This window comes from Haplochromis burtoni, unplaced genomic scaffold (genome assembly GCF_018398535.1).
Source record: "Haplochromis burtoni strain Fernald_Lab_line unplaced genomic scaffold, NCSU_Asbu1 Contig_394, whole genome shotgun sequence".
Classification (NCBI taxonomy): Eukaryota; Metazoa; Chordata; class Actinopteri; order Cichliformes; family Cichlidae; genus Haplochromis; species Haplochromis burtoni.
The window spans coordinates 71,459-86,614 of NW_024582755.1; the positions used below are offsets into that span (position 1 = coordinate 71,459).

Consider the following 15,156-nt stretch of genomic DNA (forward strand, 5'->3'; position numbering starts at 1 on the left):
TTTAAGCACAGAGCTGCTCAAAGAACCTGTGACAGTTCTACAAGCAGCCATGCAGCCGAAAAAAGAAACGGGTCAACACATAAACACACACACACACACACACACACACACACACACACACACACAGTCACTCACTCAAGAGTCATGTGCTTCATTCAGCAGGATACAATTTGAAGAGAGGGCTGCTATGCGTCTGTGTGTGTCTGTGTGTGTGCGCGTCTTTATTTTTCCTCCATGAAAATGTGCGTTTCCTCTCAATGTTGCACTTCTGAGCCTTCAAAATAAAACAACCTTGTATCCTGCATCTTCAAATCAAAGCAGCAGCCATTATGCTCAGTCAGCAGGGTAATCATCAGCCGTGAGTCACGGCAGCACAGGCCGTTCAGGTGACACACCTCAGCTGAGGGAGAGCTAATAATTGACAGTATTATATCCGTAAATAACAGGAAGAGCTGAAACAGCTGCAGCCACATGTGATACCAGTTAAGCCCTCTCAGACAGCTGGCTGTGTGTGGGCTGTAAACGTCGCCGTGAGAGGCACAGGAAGCGTTTGCACTATAAGTTACTACATTATAATGACAGCACAGAGTCAGCATTCTGGGGCTTTCCAGCTGGCAAACACGCACTAGATCCATTTTCGGACACGCAGGAAACCTCGAGTAACGCTTATGTTTTTCATAGTTTCTTTTTATTATTATTATTATTATTATTATTATTATTATTATTATTATGAATAATGTTGTCATTTGTACCACTTGCTGACAAAACAGCATTAAACAGTTAAAGGAAACACCTCGATGAAACATAGCCATAAACTCTCAAATTAGGTGTTCATCTCTGCAGAATCGGCGCACATGACGTATGAAAATGTTATTATTGTTACGCGTATTTAGTTGACGTCAAAATCTGGAGACAAATCCTTTTAAAGAGAAGTCTGAGCTTGTCCGATAATGGAAGCCTCTCCTAAAACTGTTGCTGTCCGATAATGGGCGCGCTGGTAGTTGCACATTCCCGACTTTCCTAATCCAATTAAACCCACAGAAAGTTGGTATTTTCGCGGTTAAAATTGAACTTTTCGCCTTTCGGTAACCGTACCTGTCGATGTGCCAATCGGTGCTGGATTCTAGCGGTTAAATTCCTCCCGTTTTCCCCGATGGGCCGCTGCTGATAGCCGGTGACATGGCGCTGCGGTGTCCCTGCCGCTGCTCTCTGGCCCCGCAGCTGCGGATGACGCTCATATGACCCGGCAGGGGCTGTCACGCCTCCCGTCACCAGGCGCGTTCCTGGATCAAACCGACGCATCCACAGTCTAATGTGAGTTTCTCACTGTGAAGAAATGAAAGTGAAATATACAGTTGGCAATGTGTGTGTGTGTGTGTGTGTGTGTGTGTGTGTGTGTAGGTTTGAAATAGACACTGCGATCCTCCAAAGTGTTCCAGAATAAGGCAGAAAATGACAGAAAGCATAAGAAAATCAAAGATTTCACAGTTTTATTGAATTATATTAAGATTTTTGTCCTGTTTTTGTTTCGTTAAATACACGTTTACTACTTCAGGCCTCTACAAACCATCACTATGACATGTTTGTATTAAGAGGTTTTAAGCAGATATGAATCGTTTGAAGGGATCATAATCCACACACTGCAACACCGTCCCTCCTGCACTACAACAACAAGTGCAAATATTAAACATTTATGCACCTCTGTAGGTTTATACGTCTGCAGAAGTAAAGAGCTCAGACTAATGTTTTGCAAATATGTACAAGAAGGAAGAAGTTTACATACACTCTTCATGAGTCACATGGCCATTCTGGGCTTTTAATTATTCGTGGGGCTGTTGAATGATTGTACTACACACATGTTTGACGACTTTAGAAAACTAAAACTGGGTGCAAAAGTTCAAATTTATTTTGGATTTTCTCTAATCCACACAGGGTCAAATCTATAAACACACACACTAGTATTTGGTTGTTGCTTTGCAAGTTGTACTTCAACCAGATGCTTTTCATAGCCATCAACAAGCTTTGGGTATAATTCTGTATATTTTATTAATGATTCTTCCCAGAGGAGTGGAGTTCATTTAAATTGGTTGGTTTCCTTGCACAGCACCGGCTTTTAGTCATAGTCCACAAATTTTTAGGACTGAGGTCAGGACTTTGAGAAGAACTAAGATTAATGTTAGCCTGCTCTATCAATTTCAAAGCGAAGATTGATAAACTTGAGGTGTGTTTGGGATTATTGTCCCGCTGAAACACCCGACTGTGTCCAAGTTCCGATTTGAGGTTAACTTGAAGAATTTAGAGGTAATAATCCTCCTTCTTCATTATTGCATCCACCTTGTGCTGTATACAGAACCACTGGCAGCAAATCAGCCCAAGAACATGATGCTACCACCACCAAAACATACATCATCGGCTTGTCCATGTGAGCAACTGTTAAATTTCATTTGACCTTAAAAGTGTCAACTTTGGACCAGGGGATAGAACTCACTTTACCTTGGACAGTGACACTGGTGTTCCAGGATTTTCCAGTCCATTTCAGGCTTGAGCCTTGGTGGTTCCTGGGTTGTTCTGGAATATCCTAACCAATTTCATCCTAACAAATCTGACATTCTGGTTCTTCTTCCAATGGTGACACATCTGTACAATTGTTTGAACTGACAATTATGGAATCTGCAGTTGCTTAGAAATGGCTCCAAGAGACCTTCCCAACTTGCTTATCCATCCATTCTCTTCCCTCCTTCCTTTTAACCAATTCGGGGAACCAGGAGGGCTGAAACCTATCCCAGTTACCATAGGATAGAGGCGGGGTACACCCTGGACAGGTTGCCAGTCTGTCGCAGGGCTAACACAGAGAGACAGACAACCATTGACACTCACATTCACACCTACGCGCAATTTAGACTCATCAGTTAACCTAAACCCACTAACTGGACTGTGGGAGGAAGCCGGAGTAACCAGAGAGAATCCAAGCAGACTTGGGGAGAACATGCAAACTCTACACAGAAAAATGGTTGATTCAAACCCAAGACCTTCTTGCTACAAGACAGCAGTCCTAACTATCTCACCAACAGCTGCCACTCCAACTTATGTAAATCTACAAGTCTCTTCAGTGAGTTCCTTGAATTTTCCAATTGTTCTGAGTATTCTGAGTCAGTCCAATGAGTGCTGTCAAACAAATCCTTTTTATGCTGCAAAGATAAACTCCCTGCTGCACCCAATCATAATCCCTTATGAGGAGTTAATGGGCCTTAGCTTTGTTAAGACGTTGTAGAACCTACAGCACCACCTATTCAAATATTAAAATGACTGTTCTTCAGAGTAATTAAAAATGGATTCCGTACAATCGTTCCACCCTTAAAACAAAACAGCTCAAAGAAACCATTAAAAGCCCAAAACTAGCATCACAGTCATGCCCTTGATGAGCAGATGTAAACTTCTCACCACAGCTGTATGTGGCTGCAGAGCATCAATCTGACAGGCCACGCCACTAAAATGCTCCTTATCTACTAAAGAGATAAGGAGCACAGGAGAGGAGATGGATTGCAGACAAATGCACCAGTGTTGAGACACCAAACACTTACTGGAAAGATATGGTTTGTTTGTTTTTTCATATTTGGCCATTTTACCTTCGGCCATCCTGGAATGAGTCTGCTGCAAAGATCAGAAAAGCTGCAGTGAGCCAGGACGTGACATAAATAATGACGCAGGAAGAACAGCTGAGGATAAAAATAAGTGATTTTCTCTGTAATATCTTCACACACACATAAAGACTGCTTCATGTGACATCACAGTGACGTGTATGTGAGTCATTGTGCCACGCTGGCTGGAGCACCAGGGGATATCCGCCCCTCCGGCTGCTGGGGAGGGCAGATTACTGGCTCACATGCTCAGAGTACTTCGGGGGTCACATGTCTCATCTGCTGGATTCAGTTTGCCACAAATGAATGGGATACTGTAGAGCAGAGGCATGTTTTAAAGAATTCCCCGCCAGTGGTCAAGGCATTAATGGATCTTTAGATCAGTAATGTAAGAGAGAGTGGCCAGTAAAAGCAGTTAAATGAGCTACTGTAAGTAGAAATAAAACGAAGGGCTATTACAGAGAGTAGAGACACAGGAAATGATTCAGCGGGAAGAAGATGACGACAGCTGCTACTTGAAAACCCATGGTTTCAGTCGGAGACTGCAATGACTTGGCATTTCAGCCAGTAAAGATATAGTTTATGCTTTCAGCTGTGGGTTTGAGTGGTCACTTCATGAAAGACAAAGCACAAATCCTGTGGGAAAAATCTGGTTTAAACCACAAGTTTCCACTCTGCATCCCATGTGACCAATCCTCCTGTTTCAGAGCTGAGTTTATGACACTCAAATCATGTAACTGGTCACAGGAAAGCCTTTATAATACCAAATGATGTACTAGGGGTGCAATTTTACAGCGGGCAGAACAGCTGAAACAACCAATCAACTAAATGGCTGGTGATTCATCTGCAACAATGGCAGTTTAAGTCAATGTATTATGTAAATGTGTAAAGAAAAGCCTTCAAAATGTATTATTTCAAAACTAGCAACACTGAGTATCTGAGCTCGGAATCTAAGAAGGTCATGTTCCAGATTCATGAACATTTTTAACTCCATAGACGTCGAAAATAAGAAAGTAAATCATTAATGAAAGTTCTACACAGCATGACTGTTAAAAATCTGTTATTTTCATTATCAGTTAGCCTGCTCTTAGCTGCTGAGTCATGTATGTTATCCATGTGGATTCAGAGGCAGACCCAGCTGCTGTGGTACCACTGCTGGCCACACCGGCTGCAGGTCACAAAGGTCATTGCATCCTCGTCTGGGCCGCCCTGCCTCACCCACGCAGGCAAGAACAGAACCCCTCTGGACACCTGCGTCACCCTACAGTCGGACCCCCCGCATCTTTTGCAGCGAATCTTCTCCGTCCGCGTCCCCTCTATCCCTTGAGGAAGCTGCCTCTCACTCACGCCCTGGGAGGAGTACTCTTCCCTCAGCTGCCGCAGCTCTGCGCTGGCCATATCCGCCGCAGACATGCGGGCGAAGGTCTCGGGGGACAGGGAGCCGCTCAGGAGGCCCTGATGCAGGTGGCCGCTTTTGGGATTCCTCAAGTTGGCCACCTTGCTCCTCACACAGGCTTTATATTTGACCTGGTTGTGTTTATGAAGTTCGTGGACGTGCCGCTCGATGTCTCGTGCCAACTCAGCAGCCTTGTGCTGATCGGGGGCAGAGGGGCAGAGGGCAGCAAGGAGGAGCTGCACGCATTTGGTCCTCACGTTATCTGGAGATGAAGCAGAAGTATGAGCTTTGGGTCCAGGTTTAGCCTGCATAGATGACTGTTCTCCTGCAGCATTCCCCTCTCCACCATCACATGTTTGGGCAACAACCGCACCACCCACGGCCTCTTTTGGTAAAGAAACACCGGCAGGGAGCTCAGGATCCTCACTCTCCTCTGTGCACTTCACCCCTTGCCTGTCCTTCGTGTACTGTCTCTTCCACTTGGACAGCAAGCTCTTGACTGTCTTCTTCACGCTGTCATCATTGCAGGTTCTCAGGAGCCTGTAGAGCACTTTGACGATGTCCGTTGTTTCCAGCTGTTCCGCTGTGACGTGAGACTTCTGGAGGTCACCAAGGAGGGTCATGATGTTCCCATAGCTTCTGTCTGCACTGAATTTCTCTATCTGAAGAGCACAGCGGAGCATCTGCTTTGGATCCATCGTGGCTGCAAAGACACAAAAGCAAAGATGAAACAATGAATGTTTTTTTCTTAATGTGGTGATGTTTGCCCCTCACTGCAAAATGAAGCAGTGCTCTCCTGAAAGCACAGCAGTATGTACCACTTAGAAACACATTAAAATAGACTTTTGCACGTGTTTACCTGAGTTCCTTCATGGTTTGCAGTTTCTTCCTGCTAACAGTGAACCTAGCAAACGTCTACACGGGAGCAGCCATGTTGAATGTGTCTTCACGGGAGAAAAATGCCAGCATTCACCTCTAGATGGAGCTGTAGCCTCACAAAGGGAGGGTAGTGCAGGTAGTTTCCCATCAGTTTCTTAAAATGGAACTATATGTATATATATATATGTATGTATGCAATCTTTTTTCCCTAAAAACAGGGATTGATGCAATATTATAAATGAAACCTCTTTGCAATGAAAGTGACCCTGAATCCCCGAATCATCCTTTGAGTACACTGCGGCCTGTTTAATCTGAAAGTATCCCAGCAGAGCCTTCCAGCTGTGCTGTCAGTCTGTGATTTATCTAAAATGTACTGTGGGATTAGTGCTTTATGTGAGGATTTAGGTGTGTGCTTTTGGATTTTGCAGGTTACTCCCACGGCCAAACTTCTGTCTATTTTAACGCCTCTTTCCTGTTTTTCCCACAATAACAAATGTGGATGAACCTGCGCTAAACCACACGAGGAGCTGAGGGTGTTGTCCAGACAAAGTGTTCGATTTCAAATGTGTGTTGCATTAATGGCTATTATTATAGCCTTGTGTTCCTTCTTTTCAGCCCCTGAGATCGAGATGAAAGATATTTGGTTCGGCGTGCAGAAACGTGTAATCCTCGCATCCAAGCAGCCAAATGACCTGCAGACAGGAATTTAGTGGAACACATCTCGTGACAAGATGAGGCAAGTCTTTCAGCTGTGCTGCAATTACATGTTGTGATGGAAGAAGATGATTGAGTGTTTAGGATAATTCATGGTTGTGGAGCTAAGACCAGAAACGTTCCAGCGGACGTATCCGTTCGCACGTAGTTGTTAGTATTTCGTGGAAACCTGGAACGTGGTTTGATGTAATCACACCATCGACGGTGACGTGAATGAGAGAAAAATGGAGGCTTAATTGCATGGCTGAAAGGTTGATTATGTATTAATTGGATGTTGTCTGAATGGGAGCATATCTGAATATTGACAAAACAATTCAATAATACCTTTAGGGATTTATGGAGTGTACGGAAATTGCTGGAGTGATGAGGGAGGCTGATTTAGTCTGTTTGTTTTTTAGTTTGCCTATTTTGCTGCTTTATTCCCTTTTTCCCAACAGCACGGCACATTCATCATCATTTTTCGTTTCCAAACATGCAGCACTGACTCACTCGAACACACTCATACTAACTACTAAAATAATATAACGAAAAGGAGTTAGTGCTTTTCTTGGTGAGCAAAGAAGACCAAATGTAAACTCACCGCTAGGACTGGTTTGGACCCTCTTTTGGCTTCAGAACAGCCTCAGTTCTGTGTTGCACAGATTCAACAAGCTGGTGGAAACATTCCTTAGAGTTTTTGATCCATATCGACATGATAGCATCATCCATTTGTTGGCTGCACATGGCTCCGTGATGTGAATCTTCTGTCTAACCACATCTCGTTGGTGCTGCATTGCGCTGGGATCTCATGACTGTGAAGGATATTTGTGACACAGTGTTTAATCCTGGAAGCAGCCAGCAGAAGATGGTACACTGTGGTCATGACAGCATGAACATGGTCAGCAGCAACACTCAAGTAGACTGTGGTGTTTCAATAAGGCTCAGTTGGTACTCAAGGGTCGAACGGCATGCCAGGAAAATATCCCCTACACCGTTACACCAACACCAGCAGCCTGAACTGAGGCTGGATGTTGTTTATGCTAAATTCTAAACGCTGGAGCAGAAACGTTTGGTGAACTTGTGAAAATCTTAGACTCAGTTTTCTGTTAGCTGGCAGGAGTGGCGCCGGGTGTGGTCTGCTGCTGCTGTAGCCTTTTTTTACCTTTACATTCAGAGATGCTGGGATGGTTGTGATGAGTGGTTATTTTAGTTACTGTTGCCTTTCAATCAGGTCAAAGCAGTCTGCTCATTCTGACCTCAGCCATCAGCAAGGATCTGAATGCACAACACATCAAACCTTGAAGTAACAGAAGACCACACCCAGGGTCGCCGAGGCTACGATTTACAAACGCTCACCAAAAATTGGACATTAGAAGATTGAAAAAACGTTGACTGATTTGTCTCAATTTCTAACGCAACATTCAGATAGTAGTACACATTTGGAGTAAATAACATGAAAGCATGGATCATGCAGGCCTGTATCACCAGTTGGTGGTGTAATGGTGTGGTGGATATTGCAGAGACGATTATAGCGACTTATCTTGCAACATAAGGCTAAAGGTAAGCACAAAAATAAACGATGTCAAGAGGCGTTCCTATACACAAGAAACAAATCATAAAACCCTCTACATTATCAAAATCTTAATTATAAGGACAAATGTTTTTGTACAATCCTTTATAAGTTACTTGAGAATATATGTATTTTTCTGCCCATGTAGGAAGTATTATTTTCACATCTGAGGTGCTGGTTTCAACAAATTTGGCGATAGCTGCAGTGGCAGAAGTTGTAAAGCCTTCCACGACTCCTCTGACTGTGAATTGCATTCATAAATTAGAGATAAACAGAAACCACGAGCTGCCTTTATATCAAAATGAGCTTTTTATTCACTGAAGCACTTTTAATAGTCCTGCCAAACCATATATGTTATTATTCACACAAAAGCCCAGATGAAATGTAATTAGACGAGCAGGGCGCCATTATGCAACTGCTGGTGTGACATCACCCTCCTGATCTTACATTAAAATGTGCTTTCAAGATTCACGCAGCTGGGGCCGATAGCAGTGCAGGCCTCAAGGGAAAATTGATTTGGCGTCTCTTCGCATAAAAGCTTCTGGTTCTCAAGTTCAAAGAGCTGCTTTTAAAACCCCAAATGGAAGTTAAAGCTTCCAGGAGGCTTTTAGCAGCGTTAATGTTTAACTTTTCTTCTCTGGCTTGAGGAGTTTTCTTTGAGCGTGTGAGGAAATGTGCCGTGTGGGATATTCGAGGTTCTGTGAGCGAGCTTTCTTTTGTTAAGTGCATTTTGTGAACTAAAACTCCAACCTTTTACACAAGCAGAAGGATCCTGAGTGTTGACCCCCTCCGAGGTTTGGATTGAGATGGGTGGGGTCCGGCTGAGCCATCAGTGGACACGTGTAAAACTCCTCTTTCTGTGGTTAAATACATTAAACCTGCTAAATTTTGAACCCTCAAACACATGCGACTGATTTCCGTCACAAGAGTCACAAGACTCCTTGCATCTTATCAAGTCATATCAGTGCGGCCTGCTTGCACTTGTGCACTTTCTTATCAGTGGGAATGGAATTTTACCAGCACGCAGCTGCTGTGACAGCCGAGCGCCGAGAGGTGGCGCTCTCTGCACTGCGCTGGTTTGAGCCCTTTGAGGAAGTGGAGTCCTGCTGTATCACATCCTGCTCTTGTTGTCCCCGCCTTCTAGATGGCGTGTACGCATGAGCGCACACACATACGCGCACACACTACCCCGCCCTGAGCTTGAGAAATTCTGAGGAGGAGCAAGGCCTTCTTGTTAGAGTGATCAGCTTTTTCATGGTCAGACATTCATGACAACATGGTAAGTCCCTGCACCCGCAACCACGACCTGCAAATACTCCCAACGCTGCCAAGTGCATGTGTGACAGACAGCAAAGTGAAAAAGTGTTATAAGCAATCGTCAGCCACATGCTGCTGAGTGAGTGTCAGTGCAATGATAAACCTTGTTCTTCACAGGGTGAGAGGAGGTTAGAAAACAGGAAGAGCTACGCATATTTGCTTTTTCTTGGCAGAAGTCTGATCGGACTTTTCGGTGGAGGAAGAGGAAATGTTTTTTTGTTTTCTTCCCATTTTTGACATTCCAAAGGAAAAAAATGTGAACTTTACCGCAAACAGCAGCATATTTATTGTTACCTATTTGTTTAAAGTGAAACGAGTTTTATCATGTAATGCTCTATAATTAGAGTGCTTTGCCTTTCAGATGTTATTAAATATGATGAAAATGATGTGTTTTATTTATTTATGTGGTCTCTCTGTAAAAGCACATGCGACAGAGACTGTGGGGTTTTATGCTGTGAGAGCAAAGTCAACTCTTATTTTGTATCCATGCTAAATGCTCTTGACAGGTCGTGTGTGTGTGTGTGTGTGTGTGTGTGTGTGTTGAGAGGGACTCTGGCAGTACCCTACCCATCATACCCTTCCCATCCGTCATTACCTTGAGGGTAATCACTGATGACTGGACTGGATTCTGTTTGTTTTGCCTCAGGGTTCATTCTGTTTTGTCTGAAGCGCTGCAAAGATTTTTCTTCTGTTTGTGTGTGTGTGGGAGGGGCAGGAGTAAGGGGGGGGGGGGTTAATAAATGTTATAAAGAGGCAAAGTATAGACAAAGTGTTGTCTTTTTTTAGCTTGTGCTTATTTGGAGTCCTGCAAACCCCAAAGCAGGAAATGAGCCTCCCCGCTAAGAGCACAGTTGCTATGTCTTCTCTTGCTGATCATAAAAATTTTCCCATTTGATTAAGAAAAAACCCTCTGTTTTATCAGAAGCGATGAGGAAGTGCAGACGATTGTGACTTGTTTGTGCTTTGCTCAACAGCAGAGTCAAAGCAGAATCACGAGACTCACTCGAACCCTTTTCTTGATTATGGTGAAACAATGCTGTGCAAGGTACTTTTTTAAGCAACTCAATTTCATAGCGTCTCTTGGGATGTGACGCAGATCTTGATAGCAGTTCAAAGCAGACTTGGGGGCTCAAACTGTGCACTCTGAAATAGTTTCATTAAATTGTTTCCTTTTGTATAACTGCCTCTGTTAACCCTTTGTACCAAAGAGAAAAATTTAGCATTGATTTTGCTATTCTGATCCTCTGAGGGTTCAACCATATGTTTCCTCCCCTGTACAAATAATTATCCACATTGATTCATCACATTTGTTTTCCCATGAACGCCCCCTTCCTCTCTCTCCCACACACACACACCAACTGGACGCATGCTCTGCCTTATGGGAAATCCACCAGCCGGTGGGCCCGGGTTACAAATAACCACATCCTCCCCACGTTGCTCACAGTTGTGCAGCATCCACTGGACTTTTGTAATGTGATCACAGCGGAGGTCTGAGGCTCAAAGTGTGCACAGGTGTGAGGTCCTGCTCTTTGCTTTGGTTCAGCTGCGTGTGACATCAATTACACTCAAATTTAAGACACACACCAAAAGACGAGTCTAAGGGATTCAGAGCAAGTATGTCTGATAGATGATGACACACGTTACTCACGGTAACCACATGACGTCCAACTGCAACTGAGCAGAGAAAAGAAACCAAACTTCTCTGCCCAACAAATACAATTTTGGTGACTCATGAAAAAATGCTCATATAGGTCTCAACTAAGCTCGCCTGTGTCACTCCTGAAGCCCAACAATCACAAATAAGCATCTAGTGTTGGCTAACATCGTCCTTAACCTTGTTCTTCTACACCTCACACAGTTGGCAGAACAGTTTATTTTATATAGCATTTTAAAATAAATTTCACTTGTGCTGCTGGTGGTTTATTTTTAGCATTTGTTGTTCTGTGCTCATATTTGGACATCTTAGGGCAACAAGAGCAGGAGCAAGAGCCCAAAGAAAAGGGCAGCCATTAGTGGCAGCAGACAGTAAGGAAATGGGGTGGAAGTGGGTTGCAAAGTGGTTTGCAGTGTAGCAGAAACCTGCTAATACTTGCTTAAACCACACGTCCTATATATGATTGAGTAATAGGATGGCCAAGTGTAACGCAAAAACATCAGCTGACGGGCACTGGCACTGAAATCAGGCGACTTTACATAATATTTGTTGCCATTTACAAGCCCTTCGTGTCTACATTTCAGTGTTTTTTTTGTTTGAAATATTTTTTCAATTCAATTTTAACAGCAGTCACCTCAAACCACTTCATATTTTAAGGTATAGACCCTACAGTAATACAGAAAAAAACAACAATCAGACAACCCCCTATGAGCGAGCAGATGGCAACAGTGGAAAGGAAGAACTCTCTTTTAACAGTAGGACTGGGGGAGGGGGGGCAGCCTCCTGCTGCGACAACTGGAGGGTTCCTTATTCTGCTTTGAATTTCCCATTAATTTAATTTGATTTATATAAATGTGTCATTAGATATAAATATCACACGAGGTTGGCTCCGGCCCACTGTGTGTATAAACGGTTCCTATAAAAAATAACATTAAATAATGCTGGAAAAGGTTGGCAGTGCTAATTATTTCTGTTCTGATTTGTTGACTTCTGCAGCAATTTTGCAAATCATCACGCACACACATCAGAAAGATTTTTCACTTTCTCATAAAATGTAAACCCGCACATAGCCGCCCCCCACACACAGTTAAACATCTCTTTGTAAACAACATTTAAATAGGTGTGACAAAGTGAACGATAACAGCTGAAAGTGCCTTTATCTGGGAGGGCGCTGCCTTGTGTGTGAATGGAACAACAGAAGGCCTTTGTCTGGTGTGAGCCATAATATCTTCTTTCACCCCGACATGAAGCAGAGGCAGGACATATCGAGCTGTTTCAGGGACCAGCTTTGGTATAAACTCCTCGGAGTCTAAATGTCCCAAGATAGCTCTGTTACTTTTTAACATGAGAAAGTTCCCCCGCGAGAGATTAATGATTCATCCAATACGCACTTTTAGCTTTTAGGGGGAAAAGGTTAACACAAGGTAGGGGATACACGCAACAGTCAAACTTGTGATTTATTGTTTTTCAAAAAGGAAAGGACAGAGAGTGCACGTTCTGTCCTTTTTCTTTTTTTTACATTTTTAGCCGGCCTCCCCCTCCCCCTCCCCTCTCTGGTGATTTCCGTTGGGTGATTGAGCCTGAATTCCTGATATCCCACAGTTAAGATTCATAGCCCTGCAGTGTGTGTGGACAGGACACTTCTTAACCCCTTAACTTTCTTTTACCTTTACCTTTTCCTCTCTTTTTGCTTTTCTTTCTCCTTCCTTTTCTCGCTCTCCTTCACTTTGCTGCCCCCACCACCACCACCCTCCAAAAACCCCCTTGTAGATTTACTAAATGCATTCCTCCCCTCCCCTCTTACATCCTCCTCTCGGCGCCTGTCCTCCACTTCAGCTGTCTGCTGGAGGCACGATCGGGAGCCGCAGTGTGACACAGAGTATGGAAAGCTGAAGGTAGAAAAGAGTGGGGAAAAGAAAAGTGTGGGATGAGGTGTGCTTGTGAGACTGTGCCTGGGCACAAGCCATGGGAGTGTACACACACATTTTGAGTTCATGTGTTTGTGTTCACACACACAAACGCGCATGCATGCTCTTACAGATTGCTGATTGGTCATGTTTCAAATACAACAGCAGCCAACGGAGTGCAGGAGTCATCGCCGCTCCCTTTGAGTAATCAGTAAGGGGATGTACAGACACACACACACACAAATGTATGTATGCACACAGACACACACAACAAACACAAACTGTTTTATTCGAGATGAGAGAAAGCTGTGAATAGAAAACGTGTTATAAGCAGTGGAATCACACCTACAGTTCTGATTGAACGAAAATAAAAACATTGAAAAATCATTGCGTTGTTGGACTTCGCTTTCATTATCATACAGCAACACAATATAAGTGAGCAGCTGTTAACACAAGGCCGCATTCAGTCTACGTAGAGAAAAAATCGATTAACATGAAAGCAGTAAACGCACCTTTACTCGTTTCATTACTTTTAATATTTAGTCAAACAGTCTAACTAAGTACGGTGCGACTAGTAGCTCAAATCAAAACACTTTGACTGTCACATCACATGTGCAGGTACACTGGTACAGTACAGGCGAGTGAATCCTTGTGTGCGAGCTTCACAAGCAACAGAGGCGTGCAAAACTACAATAACATAAAACAAGCAAAACATAAGAATGGCTAAATCTGAGAGTAATAAATATCTGTACAATATAAGAGTGTATGCATTACTGGATGTGTATACTAAATATGTTTTTCTACGTGTGTGTGTGTGTGTATACATATTTTACAAATTAAATAGAGTAAACAATAAATAAAATATATAAAATATACAGAGGTTGGTAGTTGGATATTGAGCAAAACAAGTGGACATACATACAGTGTGGAGTGCATAATGTTGAAAGCTCGTGTTAGCTACAGACGTGACTGTGGTCACCGAACATGAAACGCATCTCTAAATTCAAAAGGCCGCACGGCCAAATTTAGCCGCAGTAACTCTTTTTCTGTATGACTTTATCGGCCTGTCGCATCGCTGTGGAGGCTCAGGGTTATGGTTCTTTACAACGTTGCTTCAGTTGATTGAGGTTTGCAGGCATTTGTTTCTGCACGGCTCTTTTAAGGTCCCACCACAGCATTTCATTCTACTTGAGGTCTGAAGTTTGGGTTATTGCAATTCCTTGATTCTTTTCTTTTTCAGACATTCTGTTGTATCTTTGCAGCTCTGCTTGGGATCATCGTCCTTTTGTGTGACCTAATTTGGGCCAAGGCTGCTAAGAGTCACATGACTGTAGTGTTAGCAAAGTGTGGATGTCTTTGATGTACCGACTGCAGCAATAACAGACGCTGAAAACAAACAGGAGGGGATGAAGCATTGCGGAATTAACACAGTATTTATAAGATCAGTTGCAAGGAAATCCATGTTGCTAGACGCCAACCTACACATTTGCCAAACCACAGTGGGTTTGGACCAATCAGCATCCATCCATCCATCCATTTTCATCCGCTTTGTCCGGGGCCAGGTCGCGGGGGCAGCAGCCTAAGCAAAGAGGCCCAGCCCTCCCTCTCCCCAGCCACCTCCTCCAGCCTATCCGGGGGAATACCAAGGCGTTCCCAGGCCAGCCGAGAGATATAATCTCTCCAGCGTGTCCTGGGTCTGCCCCGTGGCCTCCTCCCGGTGGGACATGCCTGGAACACCTCACCCAGGAGGCGCCCAGGGGGCATCCTTGTCAGATGCCCGAACCACCTCAGCTGGCTCCTTTCGATGTGGAGCAGCAGCTGCTCTACTCTGAGCCCCTCCCGGATGGCCGAACTTCTCACCCTATCTCTAAGGGAGAGGCCAGCCACCCTTCAGAGGAAGCTCATTTCAATCAGCATTCTACAAGGAACTACTGGCCAATAAGGCTGCAGTTCATGTTTTATGTTGCTAGGATTTTTTTTTTTTTTTTTGAAGGTGAGCTCTTATTACAAAGATAAGGAATAATCTAACATTTAAGGCTTAGATGGTGACAGACACATGGTTCAGCCAATCATCTGCTAGGTATCTAAATGGAAAACTTCTT

General features: G+C 43.8%; 2 protein-coding genes and 1 long non-coding RNA gene across 5 annotated transcripts in view; 1 reads left to right on the plus strand and 2 right to left on the minus strand.

Annotated features, from left to right (window-relative positions):
- The window catches only part of LOC102291089 (ras-related protein Rab-9A), a 7,454-nt gene extending 6,050 nt beyond the window's left edge, over positions 1-1,404 (minus strand). The window contains exon 1 of one of the 2 annotated variants that reach the window (XM_042212792.1): positions 1,096-1,404. In XM_042212792.1, coding sequence (XP_042068726.1) covers positions 1,096-1,302 — 207 coding nt within the window. In that variant the 5' untranslated portion in view covers positions 1,303-1,404. The remainder of the gene's footprint in view (positions 1-1,095) is intronic. The other variant, XM_042212793.1, reaches the window with a different exon arrangement.
- A 69-nt stretch (positions 1,405-1,473) lies between these two features.
- On the minus strand, positions 1,474-9,098 carry LOC102314544 (transcription elongation factor A N-terminal and central domain-containing protein). 2 transcript variants are annotated; one of them, XM_005945511.3, is made up of 3 exons: positions 8,927-9,098; positions 7,208-7,418; positions 1,474-5,737 (listed from the first exon to the last, which is right to left on the minus strand). In XM_005945511.3, exon 3 carries the CDS (start codon positions 5,730-5,732, stop codon positions 4,761-4,763), a length of 972 nt encoding a protein of 323 aa, XP_005945573.1. In that variant the 5' UTR covers positions 5,733-5,737; positions 7,208-7,418; positions 8,927-9,098; the 3' UTR covers positions 1,474-4,760. The 2 variants fall into 2 exon arrangements, with proteins under 2 accessions (XP_005945573.1, XP_005945572.1); XM_005945510.3 differs by lacking the exons at positions 7,208-7,418; positions 8,927-9,098 and adding an exon at positions 5,894-6,002.
- Positions 9,099-9,340: 242 nt separating this feature from the next.
- LOC121811990 lies at positions 9,341-9,739 on the plus strand. Its single transcript, XR_006052788.1, has 2 exons — positions 9,341-9,455; positions 9,611-9,739. It is a non-coding gene; the product is annotated as an uncharacterized LOC121811990 (long non-coding RNA).
- The last annotated feature ends 5,417 nt before the right edge of the window (positions 9,740-15,156 follow it).

Coding starts and splice junctions, on each gene's coding strand:
- LOC102314544 (XM_005945511.3), bottom strand. CDS start 5,732: ATGGATCCAAAGCAGATGCTCCGCTGTGCTCTTCAGATAGAGAAATTC.